Source organism: Diaporthe citri (assembly GCF_014595645.1).
Source record: "Diaporthe citri strain NFHF-8-4 chromosome Unknown scaffold_5, whole genome shotgun sequence".
In the NCBI taxonomy this organism is placed as follows: Eukaryota; Fungi; Ascomycota; class Sordariomycetes; order Diaporthales; family Diaporthaceae; genus Diaporthe; species Diaporthe citri.
Genome location: NW_025064850.1, coordinates 5,123,288 through 5,142,929, shown reverse-complemented (window position 1 = coordinate 5,142,929; position 19,642 = coordinate 5,123,288). Strand labels below are relative to the sequence as shown.

Sequence of the window (19,642 nt, the reverse complement as noted above, 5' to 3'; positions counted from 1 at the left end):
CCCGAAACTCACACCAACAGAACTGTGCCCAAAGCATTTGTACCGGCATTGTGTGTACTTCAGGGGCATCTGCAGGTGAATAGAGAGCGGAAGTCTATTGTACGAAGCCAATCGGAAGACCAGGGTTGCCTTCTATTCTCAAGAATTGTACATACAATCAAACATGTTCGAGCCGACAACCGATGACCCGTCGAAGCGATCAAGTCGACCAAGGATATCCACCTGGCTGCATTGTCCCATTGATGAAACCAAGCTTGATGAGCTTCTTCTCAGCAATCTCTTCCTTGTGTGCCTCAAGCTCCTCCACATCCCAGTTGGCATGGATATATCCTCCCCTCAGGAAGTCGGCCTTGTCCGTCGTGAGATAGACCGCAAGAGCCCCAGTCAGACCAGCCTTGTCCTTTGAGAACGGGAGCAGGGCCTCAACGACCATCCCGCGGCCATTCTCAGCCTCGACCATTCCAGGATGGACAGAAAATACGCGAAGCTTGGGGTGCTCTAGATCGAGGAACTCCCCGAGCTTGATAGTAGCCAACTGAGAAGCACTGTAGCCCGACATTCCGGGCATCAGGAAAGATGCACCCAGGCTGACAAGATTGATAATGGTGCCCTGCCCGCCGGTGGCATCGATGAATCCATGGGACATATTGTAAACACCATGCACATTGACCTCCTGTTACACAAGCCACATCGTCAGTCTCGTCATTTAGCCACCAGATGAATGAAGCGAGACTCACAAAGTTCTGCCACCAGTCCGATGACGAAAGCGTGCCAATTGGCCCAACGCCCATGGTGCCAGCGGCGTTGATGAGAACGTCGACGCGGCCGAAGTGCTCTCGAGCCTGGGTGAAGATGGCATCGACCTCATCCTGCACGAGACCATTCGCAGAAATGGGGAGCACCCTGGAGCCTCCGTCGAGCTCTTTAGACACGGAGGTCAACTTGTCCAGGTTGCGACCAGCAAGTACAACTCCCTTGGCGCCAGCAGTCAGCAAAGATCGAGCAACGGCCTGCGTAATGTCAGGTTAGCCTACATGAATCTCCTGACGCTGCTATAGGCGGACGATGGTTATGAGCGTGAACTTACAAATCCGAGCCCTCCAGTCGCTCCTGTCACAACGGCAACCTTTCCCTCGGCCCTGACACCTGGTTTCTGGGCTGGATCGATGGCTGGATATACGTCTCGGTGCATGGTCTTGGTGAGCATGAAGGGCGCCGTGTCTATTATCATTTCGCCAGTCAATAATCCTCCATCGGCTTTCCTGATGCTCATATTCTCCCATGAACAGGAAGGAGGGGGGGGGGGTTTCTGCGCCATGGTATTTGACTTGGATGTGAGATCAGGCAGGGAAAAGGGCTCGCAGGAGGTGACATACAGGCGTTGGCGTCGATGTCTCCTTTAGAAGCCATGTCGAAAAGTTTAATTATTGGAATGTTTGTAGTGATCAAGTCGGATGGGGCCTGACTGAATGAAGCAAAGAGCCAGACGTGTTGAGGACATCTGGAACAGGGCAGCCTTATTTATGCTGGTGGTCGTTGGAAGTCGTAGATACATCTTTTGCTCCTTCCCATAATCAACTGCTAGATCATTAGCAAGCAAGCGGAATCGCGGAATGGCTGACAATAAAAGCACAGATGTTAAAAATCACCAAGAAGATTGGTGTTATTGCAGTGCCAAACACTTAACACTCACTCGCTCAATAAGCAGCGCGGAATAGGGCCGCGACTGCTGATGAAATCACCGTTTCGGCACCGACTGGCCGAATGTCATCACCTAACCCTGGCATTGACATCCTCCCTGACCTGGTCAGTTTCGTTGTTAGCGTGCCGGTCACCGCTTGAGTCAAATGTCATCATCCGAAGATTTGCCAAACCTCAAACTCCCAATCAATAGACTGTATCGAGGCATTTGAAGCTGGCTAACTTTTGCTGCTACTATCTGCAGAGGTGCAACACTCCTGCGGCTGCTTTTGTTTCCTTTGATCTCTCCCTGGCCCTCGACCGGCTTCTCAAGCCAGTCAGTTATCGCAAAGTGCACTCAACACCTTGCCCAGACGCCAGCCACAGTTGGCAAGTCGTCATGTCCATTGTCAAGGTAACCCTTGTTGGGGCGACGGGCAGCCTTGGAGAACCTATTCTTGACGCTCTGGTTAGTGAAGGCAGCTTTGAGATCACCGTCCTACAGCGTGCCTCCTCCAAATCCAAGCCCGGACACCTCGACAAGATCCGCGTTGAGACTATATCCGACAGTCTCCCGATAGACGAGCTCACAGAGAAGCTACGCGACCAAGATGCAGTGGTCGTCTGCTACCGGGCGAAGGACACCTCAGAGCAGATCAAGTTCGGCGAGGCAGCGGCAGCTGCCGGTGTGAAGAGGCTCATCCCGGCCGACTTCGGAAGCTGCGACAGCAGCGGCAAGAGGGAGAGGGAGCTTGTCAAGCTCTTCGACCTTAAGATGCAGATCCGCGGGAGCCTGCAGAAGCTGGTCGAGCAGCACGAGGGTTTCAGCTGGACGAGCCTGGTCAACGGGCACTTCTTCGACTGGGGGCTGCGCGAGAGCTTCCTCCACTTCGACCTGGACACCAGGAAGGCGGAGATCGTCGACGACGGGAACACGAAAAGCTCCCAGGCTACGCTGGCGCAGATCGCCAGGGCGACGGTGAGGATCCTGCAGCGGCCCGAGGAGACGAAGAACAGGATGCTGTTCATCCAGAGTTTCTGCGTCAGCCAGAACGAGGTCCTGCGGTCGTTGGAGAAGGCGATGGGTGTCAAGTGGGAGGTCGAACACGTCGATTCCGAGAAGTTCATCCGCGAGAAGAAGGCTTTGGCGGATCAGGGCAACAAAGATGCCATCGAGGATTTGGTCTTCGTCTTAGGGGCAATCAACGGGAACTGGGAGCAGAAGCCGGACTTTGCTATGGACCTTCTCGGCCTGCAGAACGAGGATCTGGATACCATCGTCCAGCAGGTAGTGTGCGAGAGGACTCCAAATTAAGGCATCTAGACGTGCATCCTGATTGACAAAATGGACATTAAGCTGGAGCAGCTACAACACATCTCCTGCCCTGAACTTGAGACGGGACTGTGCGGGGGTCTTTCACATTGTCATGGTGCCAATCTTGTCATATGGGCGTCCACCAGATGTGCGCCGGGATACATCTCCGTTTTCTCGTGTCACTCATCAGCACACTCTATATGTGTTCCGGCCTCCTAAATCCGGCGATTCGGGCTTTGAAGGATCCAGAAACACGTGTCGTGCCTGAAAGTCACCGAAAAGGCTGGTCTCTCGATGACATATGTTGGACCGAGGAGATACACAATGTAGTTGCCGGAGGAGAATACAATACATTATGTGGGGTGTTGCCATCGTCTAGATTGAACGGCCCGCACGTAACCCACATTTACCAAGCAGATACTCTCACGACAACTGCACCATGTCTTCTCCGACTGGTCTATCCAACACCATTGTGGTACAAGATGTCCTAATTTTCGATGGCAAGGAGTTCACTGAGAATGGCTTTGTTGTTGTGACGAACGGGAGAATTGAAAGGCTGGGCCCAGGAAAGGCAGCCGTTCCGAAAAACACTCCTACACACAGCAAACCCGGATGCACTATTGTACCTGGGCTCATCGATGCGCATGTTCATGCGCTTGGTGGGAATGTTCACTCCATCGAGCAGTCTATCATGTTCGGAGTCACCACTATTCTCGATATGCACAATGAGGCCGAGAACAACAATAGCTTGAAGAAGGTTGGGATTCAAGCACATTCTACTACTCACCATTTGTAACTGAGGCTAATGTATTCATGATACCTGGTGTAGGCTCGCGGACGACCCCTTCGCTAGAGGAAAGTATGCAGATTTCAAGTGCGCCGGACTGGAGCAATGGTCAAAGGTGGCTGGCCAGAGCCTGTCGTCCGGAGAGTCTTCGAGCAGGCCGGCAAGCCAGAAATCGTATGCTGCCCCCCCCCCCCAACATCAGCTGACCCATGGGTTACAATTATAATATTGAAACTGATGCCATACTAGGCCGAGACCCTGATTTCCGCATGGCCCAGGCTCGCGTCTGCCGACGAAGCATCCGCCTTCGTCCAGTCACAGATCGACGAGAGCGGCGCATCGCACATAAAGCTCATGCACGAGCTGGGCGACACCCTCTCCATGCCGGACCTCCCGCGCCCCCGGCTGGACATCCAGAAGGCAGTCGTCGACGCCGCCCACGAGCGCGGGATCATCGCGGTAGGGCACGCCCTCAGCCACGAAGGCGCCTTCGACCTGCTCGCCGCCGGCGTCGACGGGCTCGCTCACTGCTTCCTCGACAAGCCACCGAACGACGAGTGGATCAAGACCATGAAGGAGAAGGGGACTCACTGCAACCCGACCTTGTCGCTGTGCGCGTCGCAGACCGGGCAGGGCGCCGAGCTGCAGCGGCGCTTCGCGGACGGCCCGCTGGCCCGCCGGATGCTGCTTGGCCCGCGGCCGGAGGAGGCCCTCAGGAGCGCAACTTCTTTGACTGCGGAGAGGTTTGGCTTTACTGACAGAGGAACGATTGAAAGCGGAAGGCTTGCGGATCTTGTCTTGCTCGAGGGCGATGGTAGGACGGTTCTGGCGGATGAGGATGTATTGTGCTTGCCTGTTAGCTTGGTCTGGAGGGAAGGAATCCTGGCCGACGTCTTCAGTACCTTGGTGTGAAGTGCCACTTGTTTGGGTATAATTATAGTGCCTCCGCAGGGGAATGAGAATCACTTGCTTGATGACGATTGTGGAGTGTGTCCTATCGACAACTGACAGGCTCTGAAAGGTCGTAAAACCGTCGGATATGGAGCAGTGTGCAAGCCATTTGAGAGCAAGATGCCTAATGGTCATGCAGTCATAAGGCCCGCGTGCTGTTATTCCGTGATCTCGTTTGAGTTGGGTGCTGGCCGCAGCTGGCGGTGATACTGTCACATGCGTCAAGCTGTCCTTGACTCGTTTCCCCCCATCATTTTCTGTGTGCTTTACTACACAAATGTGTTTTCTTTTTTTACATATTATGTTTCCGATGATCCGCTTTCATCAATACTGGATGCGACGTAGCCATGGTTGATCTCGGCCTAGTGCTGCATGTTAGTGGATGGATCCAAGCCAAAAGCATCCCCATGTCGCAGTGAACGAACAGCGATTGCCTCCCATATTATAGTAGCCTAATGCATAAGTTGTGACGCCACTGACACTGAGGCCTCGGGCCCCCAATGTGTACTTAGGCCGGGCTAGGCACTCCCTGCCGCTAGTCGCCTCCCGGGGCTGATCATTTGCACCGCCGAATGACAAAGTCGGATGAGTCGAACTGGCTTGGGGGCTGTGCCACACGGGCACATGATTGCGACCTTTGGGTAACCACACGAACGCCACTAGATATCGCGAACTCGTCCGTTGAGCTGAGAAAACTCATATCAGGCGTCGTCCCGGCTGACAGGCGATTGATGCTCCTCAGAGATCTTGCACAATTCCTGTCGCGCGCGGAAGATCTGTGCTTGTGCACTTCCACCAAAGTCCGGCGCTGACATTTTGAAACCACGAGAAGGAGTCAAAGCGCTAAATGCAAATGTCGCCCGCCATACTTCAGGCCTCACCCCGCCGCTGCCCAAGCTTACCTGGCCCGATCAGAACCCGGACGCTGCCTGCTAGAGCTCATACTTTCATGGGCGCATCAATCGCATGCCTGAGGGCTGTCGGGAGACCGCGATCAAAGACCCACGCGGATGAGATCGACGACAAGCACAAGGCGATCATCATCTCTGGATTCTGTGCCATCGGAAAGACCCATTTCTCATCCAACATAGACGAACAGCGGCAAGGTCGCGGAATGGAGGTCTACGATCTAGACTCGAGCGCATACAGCTCCAAGCCTGGGTTTCCGGAGAACTATATCGCAGAGATCCGGAGGCTGGCAGAGAAGCCGTGCACCATTCTAATCTCAACCCATAGGGGCCTGCCTACGCAGCTAGCGAAAGAGGGTTATTATGTCGCGCTGGTCTACCCTGAGGATGGCCCGGAAGCAAAGAGAGAGTGGCTGCGCAGGCTCGAAGAACGCGAGGAAGCGGGTAAAGACTCGCGACTCTACAAAATCACCGACGAGAACTGGGACCTGTGGTATGAGAGGACCGCTGGTGAACAGATCACCAGTAAATGGACTCTCTCCAACGACCAGTACTTGAGTACTATCTTTGAGGACATACATGCCGACTTCCGAGAGTTCAAAGACCGCGAACGCCAGCAAGACAGGCGATGAAGCCGCGATATCTATCAAGATGGAGATCATTGGATCCGTATCCGACAAAAGATGAAAATGGCCGCGGCATAGCACCCAGCGCTTACGAAGTACGGCATTCCCAACGCAGCGCCGCCTAGGCCGATGCCCCGAACCCAGAGGAACGCCATCAACGGCGCGCCCAGAAGCGAGCCAAGCGTCTTCACCAGCATCACAATTGAGAAAATAGGTGTTTCCGCATCTGCGCCAGGCAATGATGCCTCGCGGTCCCCTTCTAACCGGTCGTCCGCGCTGGAGGAACAGATAGCCGGCGACTTGAGCAGCGAGAGCGTGAAGATCGGGAGGGCGGAACCAAGCGCATAGACAAGCAGCGCCGGCACGAGCAGCCAGATGGTCGCCGATACCGCGATGGCCGCGGCGCCCAGGACCGAGACGCCGAAGCACAGCTTGGCGAACCGGAAGTTGATGCGGCCCGACGCGCCCGGGGACGACCCGTTGGCGCCTGCGACCGCCGAGCGTAGGACGCGAGGGACGATGATGGTCAGCAGCACGAAGTTGACGACCGCCTTCCCCGAGAGGAGGTATCCCGCCGACGCGAACGTCCACCGGTACCGCTTGGAGATGTACTGGACGAGGAGTTTCGTGTCGGAGCTGGCGAGCGATGCGAGGAGGAAGCAGGCGAGCAGGAGGGAGAAGTTGCGGGGGGGTGGCTGGCTAGTACTGCTCGCAGCGCGTGGAAGCGGTCGACGACTGATCGCAGGACCGTCGGCCCCGAGTCCTGGGCTTTGAGAAGCGGGGAGGATAATAGAGGCTGCGACTGTTCGTCTCGCTGGTCTTTTGCTGTATTATGATCGGGAAGCATGGAAATGGTCGGGATAGCGATCGCGAGGAGTGTGATGCCTATCCAGAATGGGAGCCAGAGAAGTAATGTCATCGAGGCAGAGGCAAGCGCTGGTCCCAACAAATTGACAACATATGTAATGGAGCTCATGTACCCGAAATAGGACGCACGAAGTACGTAGTCATCCGTGATTCCAGCGGCGAGTGAGTATGTGATAGAGTTAAAGACGCAATCGCCTCCTAGAAAAGATAGTGCCGGACCTGCTGCGATGGCTTTTGTCGGGAGTATCTGATCGAAGTAGCCGACGATAACGGCCCAAGCCAGCATGAACACCCTGGGAACGAGATTCAGCCACAGGAGGGCCCTTCGGCCGTATCTCTCGGCCACGAACCCAAGAGGTATTGTCATTACGAAGTCTACGTGGGATCAGTACATGTTATCAAAAGCTGGACTGTGTCATTGCTCACCACCAACAATCCACGTTGTGTCCATGAAACCCTGAATCCGGCCCAGCCCAGCTTGTATCGGATCTGCCTTGCAAAGCTTTTCGTCGATATTTCCATCAGGTCCAATGACAGATGGGTCATGCTGGCTGTAGTACTCCTGGCAGAGGCGCTTTTCCACGACCCTGTTCAACGGCAACTGGTACAGGCTCGCCGAGAGGTTGACAAGAAGGAGCAGACCGAGCAGTGCGGCAATGGCGGAGCGCGGCGGCCGTTGGCGGCGGTGCGGCCCGGACTCGGCTCCGTCGTCCATGGTCTTGATATCAAGCGGTAATTCCGCTACTGCCGGCACTGCTTAGAACCATGCGTTGCTCAACGTGGCTCGGCTTCTGTGGCAAAAGTCTTGGCCGAGATATGTCAAGCGGGTCAACCAGAGTGGCTTTGGAAATCAATGTGAAGGCGAGGTGGCGCAAGGTTTGCTTTCCATGCCCTTGAATGAGTGGGTGACACGTGTGTAGGAGATATGGTTGGCGTAGCGTGTACCGCGATACGTTTTCATGGGACCAAGGTAAAGTCAGGTCAAGTGCGGCTCTGGCTGTCCACCTGCTAGGGTCAGATGTGGCCGTTTCATCCAGACCCCCCGGCTAATGGGGGTCGCCCCGAAAGCTGCATATCTGTTAAATGCATCCTCACAACCACCATGGAACCTGCACACAGTTAGGAACACAGAAGAGTCCTAAGTGTGTCGTAATACAGATGACATGCCCGAACCATGATGGCATTTATTAGCTTGCGCTTAGGTAGAAAGCCCTGCTTGGGTTCAGCTTGACAAGGCCAGCGCTCAGCATGGTTGGAAGGTGTCTTGAGCACACTTATTCCAGAATGGTTGGCGCACAGACTTGTAGAAAGGGTCTAAATGAACCAATGACTACATGCTCAGAAGTCACTAATATCTCTGATGGTAGAAACTTGGTATCCGAACAACAATACTATAGCATATATAGATACTCGATCAACAGCCAGTCATAGGAAAACACGCTATATGAAGAGCTACGAAGTGTTCAAATAAAGATACATAAACCGGGAGGGACCTGAATCAGCACTATTACAAGCAGAGTTCAGAGGCGAAGGGGTTGTACTCCAAAAATCAACCAAGGAGAAGTGGGTGCTGCTGTCCATCATACAAAACACATTTCAGAGATTCAAGTTATCAGAGTACCTTACCACGGGACACGATAGCGCTTATGTAAGCAGATTTCATAAGCTTCACGGCCGGCTAGGCCGGCATACACATGCACCTCCAGAGACTATCTTTATATCCAGGAGTTTCTTATCAAGCTTTTTCAACTGCTCTATATAATTTGCTATGTTTTCCACTTCGTACTCCGTGGTCCTTTGGCGCAATGGTAGCGCGGTAAGGAAATATTCCTCCTTTAAATCACGTTAAATAAAATTCTAACTCCAAAATAGTTACTTTCCGGTGGTAAAGGTTCACGGTTCGAGTCCGTGGAGGATCGTTTTTTGCTTCAAAGTCTTCCATCTTTCTCAGTCAAGCCTATTATCCAATCATACCACTATCCAAAGGTGTGAGAGACATATTGAAAGTCGAAACTTGAGTAGCGTTGTTTCGTTTGCTGATGTGTTCAGGTAGATGTTGGTGGATTGATGTGGAACTTTTGCCCTCTGGACGTCGCTCTAGGCCTACCACACGGAGCACTAGGATAACGGGAAAGCTCTCATGTAACATTCCAAGATCTAATGGCTTTGAAAATTTCGGAACTCGTGTAGGGAAAATTTGGTACTTCCGCTGATGGCCTCTGGTGTAAATTAAGTTGATGATTTCTTTACTTGCACCTTCTATTGAGACATACTGTGAGATAATAGCAAGTTGTTCAACATCAAAGAACAACTGAGTAAAATTCTAGAGTCTGTACCAACGGCGCATGCCTTACTGACAGCTTAGTTATTCCACAAGACTGTCGAATGAGCTACATGGCAACCCAACGCATAGTGATGCTATGGAAGATGATCCCCACAACAGCTGTGTGATAGAAAATCATCCCACAGAATTTATTCCACAGCAAATTTTGCTTCAGAATTATCCCACGTAAATTGGTCCCACATAGGATACCCTGAGGGAGGTCACCCTAAAGGGAAATCTCCCATAAAAGATTATCCCATAGAAGGTTATCCTATGGACGGTTGTGCCATGGACGGTTATCCTATGGAAGGTTATCCTATGGAAGATTATCCCATGCAAGTTTGCCCGTGCCAACTCATCCTATGGAAGACTATTCCACAGGAAGAAAGCCCATGGAAGGCTGCGCCATGGAGGTTTATTCTAAAGACTATTCCGCCAGTCGGTGTGTCATTCTCACGGGCCTATCTATCGAAATTTGCCGCCAGGGCGTGAGAGTCATGGCAATCATAGTGTACGCAAATTTGCCCGGGATGGCTGAGTCTGGGCCGAATGATCTGCATTTAGATATCCCTGAGGCCACGACGGCTGCAGCTGTCAACTGAATCATGTCGCTCTTTGGATATGGAGTCGTGTAATCCACCGACAACCTCCATATGCTTGTCAAAGTCGGACATTACTTCTGAGTTCCTATTGTGTCTTGTAGGACAAGAAATCCCGTTTGACTTCAATTTTTCCTTGGTAAAAATGATCAGACGCCTGAGGGCTTTTTGGAATCCTGCAATTGGTAGAATTTATTCTTCTGAAGTACTAGAAATTGATTCAGAGGGGGTATGCGGTTGTACCATAACATTCATATCTGTTTCCAGAGAATATGACAGAAAAGATGGATTTACTTCCCTGGGAACGGATTCTTACAAAGGATGTCCAAGGCTCCATATATGTACCCAGAATTATTGTCGGAATGCACGTCCCAATGACCCGTAAAAAGGTCCACTCATCCTGACAACGTCGAGCAATTGACTTGTGAGCTTTACTGGAGTCGCGTCAGTACATGTACGATAGCTATGCTGAAAACAAAATTCAATGACTGTTGTAGGCATGATCATTTCCACGGTCTACCAAATCCTCACTGTCGCTTAATTGGTCAACATCTTCTGGCATCCCATGTTGCTTGGCGTTATCAATTGAAACTGAGAGTAGCTACAAAGAATGCCCTATGGCATTTCTCATTATCTGTAAGCGCCCAATAGAAGTCATCGGTGGTCCATACGAGGTTTCCAGTGTTGATGAGTTAGGTTCTGTGAAACAAACTATGGTTGCAATTACGTCCGGCGATTACACAGCAATCATGTGTTGTACAAGATGGCATGATGTACACGCAAGCAACTCGATTCCTTCTACACAGCCATCTGTATCATTTTATCACATTGCATTATTCATTACGGAGTCTATTACTGATAAGTTCACTTCGCTACAATTAGCTAAGAACCCCCTTACAGATTTCGATTCTCTTCTAGCTATGAAGTATTCAACAGTGGTATAAGCTGCAAGGCTCACATTCCAAGAGAAACCCATGGTCCGACTGATGCCAGACACTCGGTGAATGACGCGAGTCTTCCCATCAGTGCGGATGGCGTGACGCGTTTTGCCAGAAGCTGCTCACAAGCACCGCCCACAATCATTGCATGGTGTTGGGATCTGGCCCACATACTGCTGTGGCCCACTGTCTGATGCCAGCTGAGTATCAAACGCCGCTCGGAGTTAACAGATCAGTGCCTTGTCCCCGTTGTAAGCTGACGAGAAGTGGATCGGCAAAAGCGGCTCACTGTCCATTCAGAACACTTTGGTCCGAGGAAAGGCACCTCGACCACTCAGCAGAGATGAGTACTGGGAAAACTGGTTCATCTTTGGAATAAATTCCAAAACGCTGGAATTTGAAAACAGGTTTTACTGGTCGAGCAGTCCAACACGCATTCCAGGGAGCTTGCCCATCAGCGGTTTTCCTTCAGGAATGATCCACCAGTCTGCTGGTCAGATTTCTCGCTGAAATTTGGCCATGTAATCGGACTCCCAGCGAGGCTATCTTTGACACGGAAACCACGACAGCCGCGTAGAGGCCACAGACGTACTGTGTAACGTGAAGGCTGGCCGGCTGGCCGCGATGCATACTTAGCCCTGAAGGATTGCGCAAGAGATAAAGAAAAGTGCATGCGGCGGGTCCTCGTAGAGCGATGGAAAGCGAGGTGAGAATCCTGCTAATCAGAGGGCGTGAGGGTCAGACCAGCGTCCAGGCTTTTGACTCGTGTAGGCCGTGCTCTTGATCAATGGGTGTAGGGAGCCAAGTGTTGGGTCATTTATACACCAAACTCAATGTAATCCTCGGCGCAAACGAGGGAGAGATAACGATAGGAACTGCTTGCCTATCTCAGATCTGACAGGATCGACAGGTCGTGTGAGCCCAAAGAGGACAAGATTTGCGTTGCGTTGACTAACAGTTTGCTGCGTCTCCACACCCGTATCTGGTTCCCCGCAAGCCTAAATGCTTTGATATCTGGGGTCGGCTACAAGCGGGTCTCGACCTTGGCCTTCAGTCTCGGTGCACACAATCTAGACTTCAGGCACAACTGGGTCACCTATGCTTAAGAATGGGTCACCTATGCTTAAGAATGGGTCACCTATGCTTAAGAATGGGTCACCTATGCTTAAGAATGGGTCGATCTGCTTCGCAATGGACGGGACAGGAGATGATGAGCACCAATTCACTGACGACTTGCGCCGTCACCAAAGGACCCGTCGTCACACAAGGCTTAGCTAGCTGACATCTGGCGCCCTTCGAGTCGAACCTAGCTGCGACTTGGCGCAATTTTCTCCCACGCCAAGCAGCCGAGCAAAGGCCGCAGGAATAAAAAGGCAGAGCAGACTGCCGGCCGTTGCAGTTTTTTCTCTGACAACATTCGACTTCACATACACGCATTATCCCGAGGCTCCAGCCAGACGCAACCGCAGCTGCAGCCGCGATCATGAAGCGCGACAGCACGACGGATGTTCCGGAGCAATGGCCGGCCTCTAGAGAGGGGAAGGACGAGGAGATTGGCGAGATCAGAGTCCTAGACGATGGCACCCGCAACCTGGTTGGTGCCCAGGACCAGCTTGAGCGAGGCCTCAAGAGCCGGCATATCCAGTTCCTGGCCCTTGGTGGAGCGTGAGCATCCATACCGCTTCCAACCAACAACAACGACGACGACGATGTACTGACCTCTGGTGTAGTATCGGGACTGGTCTTTTTATCGGATCTGGAGCAATTCTTCAGATGACCGGTCCGCTCTCCCTGCTACTTGGATGTAAGTACTCTTCGTCCATCCAACCGAAGGCATCTGCTGGTTGCTAATTACACACCGTCGCTAGATTTGGCTATGATGGCAATGGTGTGGAACATCATGAACAACCTTGGTGAAATTGCTGTCTACCTTCCCCTGAAGGGCGCAACCATTCCCTATTTCGTTGAGCGTTTTGTCGAGCCCAGCCTTGCGTTTGCTGCAGGATGGAATTACTGGTATGCATACGCAATTTTGGTGGCCGGTATGTTGATTTTCTTCCATCTCATTTCACTCTCACGGGTTTCATTTGCCACTTCGTTGCTCTTCAGCATGCTTCAACGAGCTTCCAAATTGTTGGACTGCAGCTCTGAATACTGCTCAGATGCGCATGACCTTGTGTTCCTGCCCTTTCTTCCTCGGCGTGTTTCTGTGTTACCCGATAGCTAACTTGAAATAAAACACAGCCGAGGCTAGTGCAGGTTCCATCATATTGGACTACTGGAAGACGGCCGTCCCTTCAGCGGTGTGGATCGCCATCATCCTTGGTGTCAACCTTGGACTCAACATCTTTGCAGTCAAGATCTTCGGAGAGGCAGAATTTTGGTTCGCTAGCATCAAGCTTATCACCATCATTGGCCTCATCCTCACCGGCCTTGTGATTATGTGTGGAGGAGCCCCAGATGGTGAAGCTATCGGCTTCTGGTACTGGCAGAAGGATGGGCCGATGAAGGAGTATCTTGTCTCAGGAGACACCGGCCGCTTCCTCGCCTTCTGGGCGGCGTTTGCCAAGGCAGGCTTCGCCTTCATCACCTCGCCTGAGCTGATTGCGCTCGCCGCGGGAGAGACGCAGGCACCACGAAGAAACATCCCCAAGGCAGCCCGCCGGTTCATTTGGCGACTGGCCATCTTCTACGGGCTGGGCGCTTTCATGATCGGGACCATCTGCCCCGCGGACGACCCGCGCCTGCTCAGCGACACGTCCAACGCCACAGCCAGCCCCTGGGTGATCGGAATCACCCTCAGGGGTATCCCGGTGCTCAATCACATCATCAACGCAGCTGTCCTTACGTCCGCGTGGTCCGCCGGCAACGCGTTCCTCTACTCGGGCTCACGAATACTGTACAGTCTTGCGCTGAACGGGCAGGCGCCCAAGATCTTCGCCAGGACGGGCAAGCTCAAAACACCCTTCATGGCCATCCTAGCCACCTGGGCCGTCGGGCTGCTCTCCTTCCTGAGCGTGAGCCGCACCAGCGCCGTGGTCTTCGACTGGTTCGTCAACATATCCACCATCAGCGGCTTCATCGCCTGGGTCGTTTGCATAATTACGTACATCCGCTTCAGGAAGGCCATGGTCTTCCGCGGCCTGCTGCACACGCTGCCGTACAAGACGCCACTCCAGCCCTATGCGACCTACTTCGTGCTATTTGTCCTGGTCGTCTTGACGCTCACCAACGGTTTCGCTGTCTTCTTCCCCAGCCAGTGGGACGTCGCTAGTTTCCTGGCTGCATACATCACCTTGCCTATTTTCTTGGCTTTGTACGTTGGTCACAAGATTTGGTTCAGGACGCCGTTCGCCAAGAAGACGGAAGATATCGACGTGATCACAGGTGTGCGGGAGATGGACGCCTTGGAGGCTGAGGATGTTCCACCAGTCCCGAAGAACTGGCTGGAAAAGGCTTGGTTCTGGTTGGCATAAAGAGTTGGCAACACTGCGAGCATCAGAAATAAATTATATTACAAGTGCCCAAATACATTACACACTTTTATACTATTCATCATCATACCCTTTTGTTTGCGCCTCGAGTACATGCTTTCATCCTGTCCAACCTTTTCCATTCATACCAAGGTCGAATCACAGCTGGCAATGTGCCATCCCAATATACAGCATCCGGCATCGTCATACAGAATTCAGTGTAATCCAATGTGGAAGAGCACCCATAGGTCCAGCGGACAAAATGGTTCCACAAAAATGCAGTCCCCTGCGCTCCCCAGCGAGTGTCAACCGCATCTCGTGGCTCTCTGACACGACACCATCTTGGGTTCAGCTGCTCGCTATTTTGCTGAAGAACTGGATCCTCTGCTGAATACTGCTTGGCTTGGCAATCGCTGGTCGCTTCGGCGTGACATCCACCGGCTTGGGCGGTTCGCTTCTTGGTTCGCTTTTTGGCTCGCTCTTTGGCTCACTCCTTGGCTCACTCTTTGGCTCGCTACTTGGTTCGCTCCTGAGCTCACTACTTGGTACACTTCTTGGCCCGCTTCTTGGTTCCTCTCCCTTCGCAGGATTCGCACCCAGCTGCATCTTCTCCTGTAGGAGTCCAAGTTCGACCTGGAGGCCCTCAAGCTCCAGTCTGACTTCGGCTGCTGAACCGTGTATTTGGTCAAGCTGGTTTGAGCAGCGATCGAGTTGCGACGTGGTCCGGTTTACATTGTCCTCTAGCCAGAAACATTCCTGGAGATCGCCGAGTCCCCTTGCAGATTGAGTTGGTAGAGGCGGTGGACGTTGGGTGTTATATTGCAGCGACTGTAATGTCCCCAGCAACGCTCCGCTTGACTTGACATGACGGACTGTCTTCCGGGGAAAGTTAGTGTGCTGAATAGGGTTGAGTGTCACTCCCGGATGTGATGCCCCGGCCTGCACATTGTCGGCAGCAGCCTGAGCCACTCTATCTTGACTGTTTTGACGGAAGAAAAGAGAGCTGAATCTTCGGACCATAGTTTTCTTTTTGTTTGAGAGGTTAATGACGAGATTAGAGACCAACGACACACCTGTGGCCACTGTGTGCTTTAAGGTCTTGAAGTAGTGCTCCATTAGCACAGACCTGTGTTTTATGCGCGCTGGTATGCGGGTGATTAAGGTTTGTCTCTAACGTGGATCAACCCTTGCCTTACAGACTTATTCGCCCGTCACCTGTTTCAAAACAGTTTAGTCTGGGTGTTAGACAAAATCACCCACGTATTGTAGTTCATCCAAGCCTTGCCCATTGTGCATCCTCCCGACGTCCCAAACATTACCTGTCGATCATGCCTTCGGAGCTTAGACTGGTCAGCGCGCAGCGTCTCTTGGCCGCTAGGCGTCTGCTGGTACGTGGATGCATATTGGTGAAAAAGCACAGAAATGATTACATCATCCCATGTCGTAGGTAGTAGGGCATATCTAGAGCTCACTTTCGAATTTCTCCAGGCCGGTTGAATGTGCATTCAAGTCAGAGCATCCAAAGTCTGTGGCCAACTATCCGCATGATACTGGTAAGACTTGCACTGAACACGAAAGAGTAAAGTCATTATCGATCATTTAAGTGCCTTCTTCCGTCCAACGACATAAATTTCCATGTCGCGATGCCGGTAGTTGTGCTACCTTGACATGCCGTTTGGGCAACTGTGGTGGCGTTTTTGACGAGCCCAAGGAAAAGTTTCAAGATAAGATGTGTCTCATGCTTTGAAGCCAGTCCAGCGCTGAGTCGAAATGCTGCCACGTTATTGACACCTCAGCTGCTGCAAGACACGAGGCAGTGGGGACAATGCCGAAAAGATCATGTTATGGACTATCAGAACAATTTTCTCGTGTCAGCCTTGCCATGATGGCTGTGCCTGCGGCTGCATTCAAAACACCCTGGGTGCTTGTCTACCGCCGGGTCTGTAACAGATCGCTTGCACCAGAAGCAAGCACAACGGGTCTTTTACCAGAGCCAGCTGTACAATGACAAGACCTGAAACTTCTCAGGGGCCTGTGCCCTCAAGTAGAAGACAGTCCAAGAGAAAGATGCATGCCTGCTGAAAAGGGCAAGCTCGTGAAAAGGAGCTCGGATGATAGCTTTTCGACTTGCCAGTGCATGAATTGTCGTTGTGTGACTTACACCGTGGGATACATATGTCCAGGCAGCCCACGTCGATGAGGATCCATCCCCAACCCCGGCGCAGCGTAAGGTGTGTGTGTGTTAAACACCATGAATTAAATACCTGCCTGGTCTGCTCCGGCATTTGTCTATGGAGGGAAATGGAAGCACCTGTTTGATTATGGAAGGAGATGTGAGCTGGGATCCAGATTCCAGCGGTGCATATACCCATCCACCCATTATAACTGCTAGAAAGTGGACTGGCTCATCAAAAGGTATTGGAAATATACGTCTGCTTGGCTTGAAGTCGAGAAAAAGAGCTCAACACCGAAGAGCTTTCACACCAGTAGGCAGTGGAAGGATCTCCTGGTAAATACTTACCTCTACTTGCTGACGGAGGCGTACGTTTGCAGCACTTGAGCAGTTTCCTAGTGAATTTGTCCTGGTCGCGTACAGGTGCAACCCAAGTGAAAAGCCTGGGCTTCATAACATAGTGGTGAATACAGACTTAGTCGCCTAGGTATTCAATGGATACACGCCACTTCACCAGGTCGCGAGGTCGCGTACAAAGTGGCAGCTTCGCCCAGGGGTCGCGTTCTCGACCGCGTTCCAACACACCAACATCATCTGGACTTGACCTGACCAGATTGGAATCTGAGACTTGACGACAAATTCCAAGTGCAATTCCATTGTCGTGAAGACATCTGCATCACCACAAACACCTTCCCAAGACAGCTGACGTGACGCGACCGGCGTTGCACTCACCATGGACGGCCAGATCGATGGAGCCGTGGTCGCTCCTCCCCGTTCAGAGCGCGACATGCGTGCCATTCGAAGAGGCATGGGCATACCCGTACCCAACTCACCCGATCAAGAATTCCTTACTGAGGGAATGCGCCGTTCCAAGAGGAGGATGGAATCCGACACCGAGTTTGACGAGGTTTGTAGGGCCGGGAAACCCTTTCTGAAGTAGACTTTACTGACACAAACGCCAAACCAGTACTCAAGCAGCGACCCAAATGCGACTTCCGATGATGAGTATCACACGTCCAAGAAACACCGAGTCGCCGGCCAAAGCAATAGCACCGGCAGAGCAAACACTGGCCGTGTGCACAACATGGTTCTACTTCAGGACAGCAAGTTCTCTGCTGACCGCACTGACATGCGACTCTGGCACGAGCTTCGCTATGTCAGGTCGCTGTGGTCACGAGAGAAGGAGGACAAGCTGCGCCAGGACTGTGCCGCCATCACCGATGGAGACGACATCCAGTCCACCAGCAATGCTGTTCTCTGGACTGCGGCCTTCGATCGATATGGTGTCCCCCTCAGCGACATCTTTACCTACGGAATCCGACCACACCCCAGCAACCTCCGATTCGCCAGGAAGAAGCTCTTGAGCCCCCAGTTCTGCGACCACCTGACCAGCGTCATGGTCCACCCCATCTTCCAGGGCGATGCTGCTCTCCTTCGCTACGTCCTGCAGCTGATCGTTCGCATGCGCGTCGGCATGCATGTGCCGCCAATCGGTACCATGCCAGACATGGACAACGCCACCTTGTGCCAGGTGGATTTACTGGCCGATACGCTTCTGTTGGAGGAGGACACCCCAGAGGAGCGGCTACTCGTCCACGCCGATGCGTACCTGTTGATCTCACAGAAGCAGGGAGCTAGATTCCACCCTGACATTGTCATGCTCGAGGACCTACTCATCGTCCACTTCTCCAACGAGGGATACGAACACACTGCACCCCGGGACGACGCACCCTACTCTCGATGTCTTTTCTACTTGCAGCTGTGGGACCTACAATTCCTTCTCAATGTCCTGGATGGCCTTTCATTCCGCACTTGCTACCTTCCCGTGGATAGGTACAAGGCGATGTGGATCACCGACACCCCCAAGATCCAAGAGTACATTGCCAAGAAGCTGGACGGCCTGGTTCAGCAGTGGTTCCTCAGCGACGAGAGAAACTACAGGATCCGCCAGAATCTGAAGCATGAAAACCGGGGGACGCGTCTGTACGACATTGCCGAAGAGGACTTCAACCCTACCTACGCACGGTCCCAGTATGTGACTCACAAGATGCGGGCGGTGCTGGAGGGTGAGTACCTCGAGGCTCTTTGCCCTCCTCGTCCACTGGGAATCCCCTTCACCCAGAGTCCTGTCACTGCCAGCTCCGCCGCCGAGAGCCCTGCCGTCCAGAGCCCCGTCATCCAGAGCTCCATCGCGCAGAGCCCCATCGCGCAGGATTCCATCGCCGGAACCCCCGTCACTGAGACCCCCGTCGCGAAGAGTGATGCTACCGGAATCCCTGTGGAGATAGAGGAAGAGCCTGGAAGTGGCTTCGAAGCAGTTCAGTTTCCGGTTAACCTGACTAGTTCGCCTCGGGACATACCCATTCGGAGAGTGGAGGAGAACACATGCACGAACACCGCAGGCGCTGCTCTTGATGACCAGCGGACCTCTCCAGAAGCCGAGGTCAAGTTGGAGGCTGAGAGCAGCCTTGAAGACAAGGTCGATGGCAAGAACGGCGACGACGATGGAGCCTACGACGGGGATGCCGATGATTCTGAAGATGATGACGACCAAGTGCGCTCTCGTCGGAAGACCAGTCTTGTCTCGATTCAATCCATCACAAGCTCCCAGTCAGAGGACGACCAGCGTGACAGCCCTTACAGACCTGGTCAGGGACGCTTTCCCCGTCGAGGCCTGCCTCCCTCTGATCCCAAGTGAAGTCGGCTTCGATTCTCCAAGGGCCTCTGAACGGGTCTTGGACATTGTGGTACAGTCCCGGCTCAGCAATATCACCGCACACATAGCACTGATAATGGGCTGAGAACGGTTTCGTGAGCATTACAGGGAGATGGAAGAATGACATCCAGGAAAACTTTACGAAACACTAAAAAACAACGGGGTGAGGCTTGAGGTTCAGGCCTGAGATGCGGACAAGCAAGAGAAGTGCTGGGGGGGGGGGATACCCGAGGCTTTTGTGAAGCCCTTCCAAGCGACCAGGACCGCCACAGGAACATCAACTATC

General features: G+C 52.8%; 7 protein-coding genes across 7 annotated transcripts; 5 read left to right on the top strand and 2 right to left on the bottom strand.

Annotated features, from left to right (window-relative positions):
* Window positions 1–199: 199 nt before the first annotated feature.
* On the bottom strand, window positions 200–1,192 carry INS49_011935 (uncharacterized protein; the record flags this gene model as incomplete). The annotated part of the gene is made up of 3 exons (XM_043172643.1): window positions 200–673; window positions 738–1,010; window positions 1,088–1,192. 3 exons carry the CDS (start codon window positions 1,190–1,192, stop codon window positions 200–202), a joined length of 852 nt encoding a protein of 283 aa, XP_043024388.1.
* A 572-nt stretch (window positions 1,193–1,764) lies between these two features.
* Window positions 1,765–2,995, top strand: INS49_011934 (uncharacterized protein; the record flags this gene model as incomplete). The annotated part of the gene is made up of 2 exons (XM_043172642.1): window positions 1,765–1,818; window positions 1,946–2,995. The coding sequence occupies 2 exons, from the start codon at window positions 1,765–1,767 to the stop codon at window positions 2,993–2,995; spliced, it is 1,104 nt and encodes a 367-aa protein (XP_043024387.1).
* A 439-nt stretch (window positions 2,996–3,434) lies between these two features.
* Window positions 3,435–4,694, top strand: INS49_011933 (uncharacterized protein; the record flags this gene model as incomplete). Its single annotated transcript, XM_043172641.1, has 2 exons — window positions 3,435–3,521; window positions 4,032–4,694. The coding sequence occupies 2 exons, from the start codon at window positions 3,435–3,437 to the stop codon at window positions 4,692–4,694; spliced, it is 750 nt and encodes a 249-aa protein (XP_043024386.1).
* Window positions 4,695–5,682: 988 nt separating this feature from the next.
* INS49_011932 (uncharacterized protein) lies at window positions 5,683–6,273 on the top strand (the record flags this gene model as incomplete). Its single annotated transcript, XM_043172640.1, has 1 exon — window positions 5,683–6,273. One exon carries the CDS (start codon window positions 5,683–5,685, stop codon window positions 6,271–6,273), a length of 591 nt encoding a protein of 196 aa, XP_043024385.1.
* A 26-nt stretch (window positions 6,274–6,299) lies between these two features.
* Window positions 6,300–7,849, bottom strand: INS49_011931 (uncharacterized protein; the record flags this gene model as incomplete). The annotated part of the gene is made up of 3 exons (XM_043172639.1): window positions 6,300–6,878; window positions 6,974–7,509; window positions 7,561–7,849. 3 exons carry the CDS (start codon window positions 7,847–7,849, stop codon window positions 6,300–6,302), a joined length of 1,404 nt encoding a protein of 467 aa, XP_043024384.1.
* Window positions 7,850–12,477: 4,628 nt separating this feature from the next.
* On the top strand, window positions 12,478–14,470 carry INS49_011930 (uncharacterized protein; the record flags this gene model as incomplete). The annotated part of the gene is made up of 4 exons (XM_043172638.1): window positions 12,478–12,659; window positions 12,725–12,798; window positions 12,863–13,036; window positions 13,239–14,470. The coding sequence occupies 4 exons, from the start codon at window positions 12,478–12,480 to the stop codon at window positions 14,468–14,470; spliced, it is 1,662 nt and encodes a 553-aa protein (XP_043024383.1).
* Window positions 14,471–17,373: 2,903 nt separating this feature from the next.
* On the top strand, window positions 17,374–19,338 carry INS49_011929 (uncharacterized protein; the record flags this gene model as incomplete). Its single annotated transcript, XM_043172637.1, has 2 exons — window positions 17,374–17,547; window positions 17,608–19,338. The coding sequence occupies 2 exons, from the start codon at window positions 17,374–17,376 to the stop codon at window positions 19,336–19,338; spliced, it is 1,905 nt and encodes a 634-aa protein (XP_043024382.1).
* Between the last annotated feature and the right edge of the window lie 304 nt (window positions 19,339–19,642).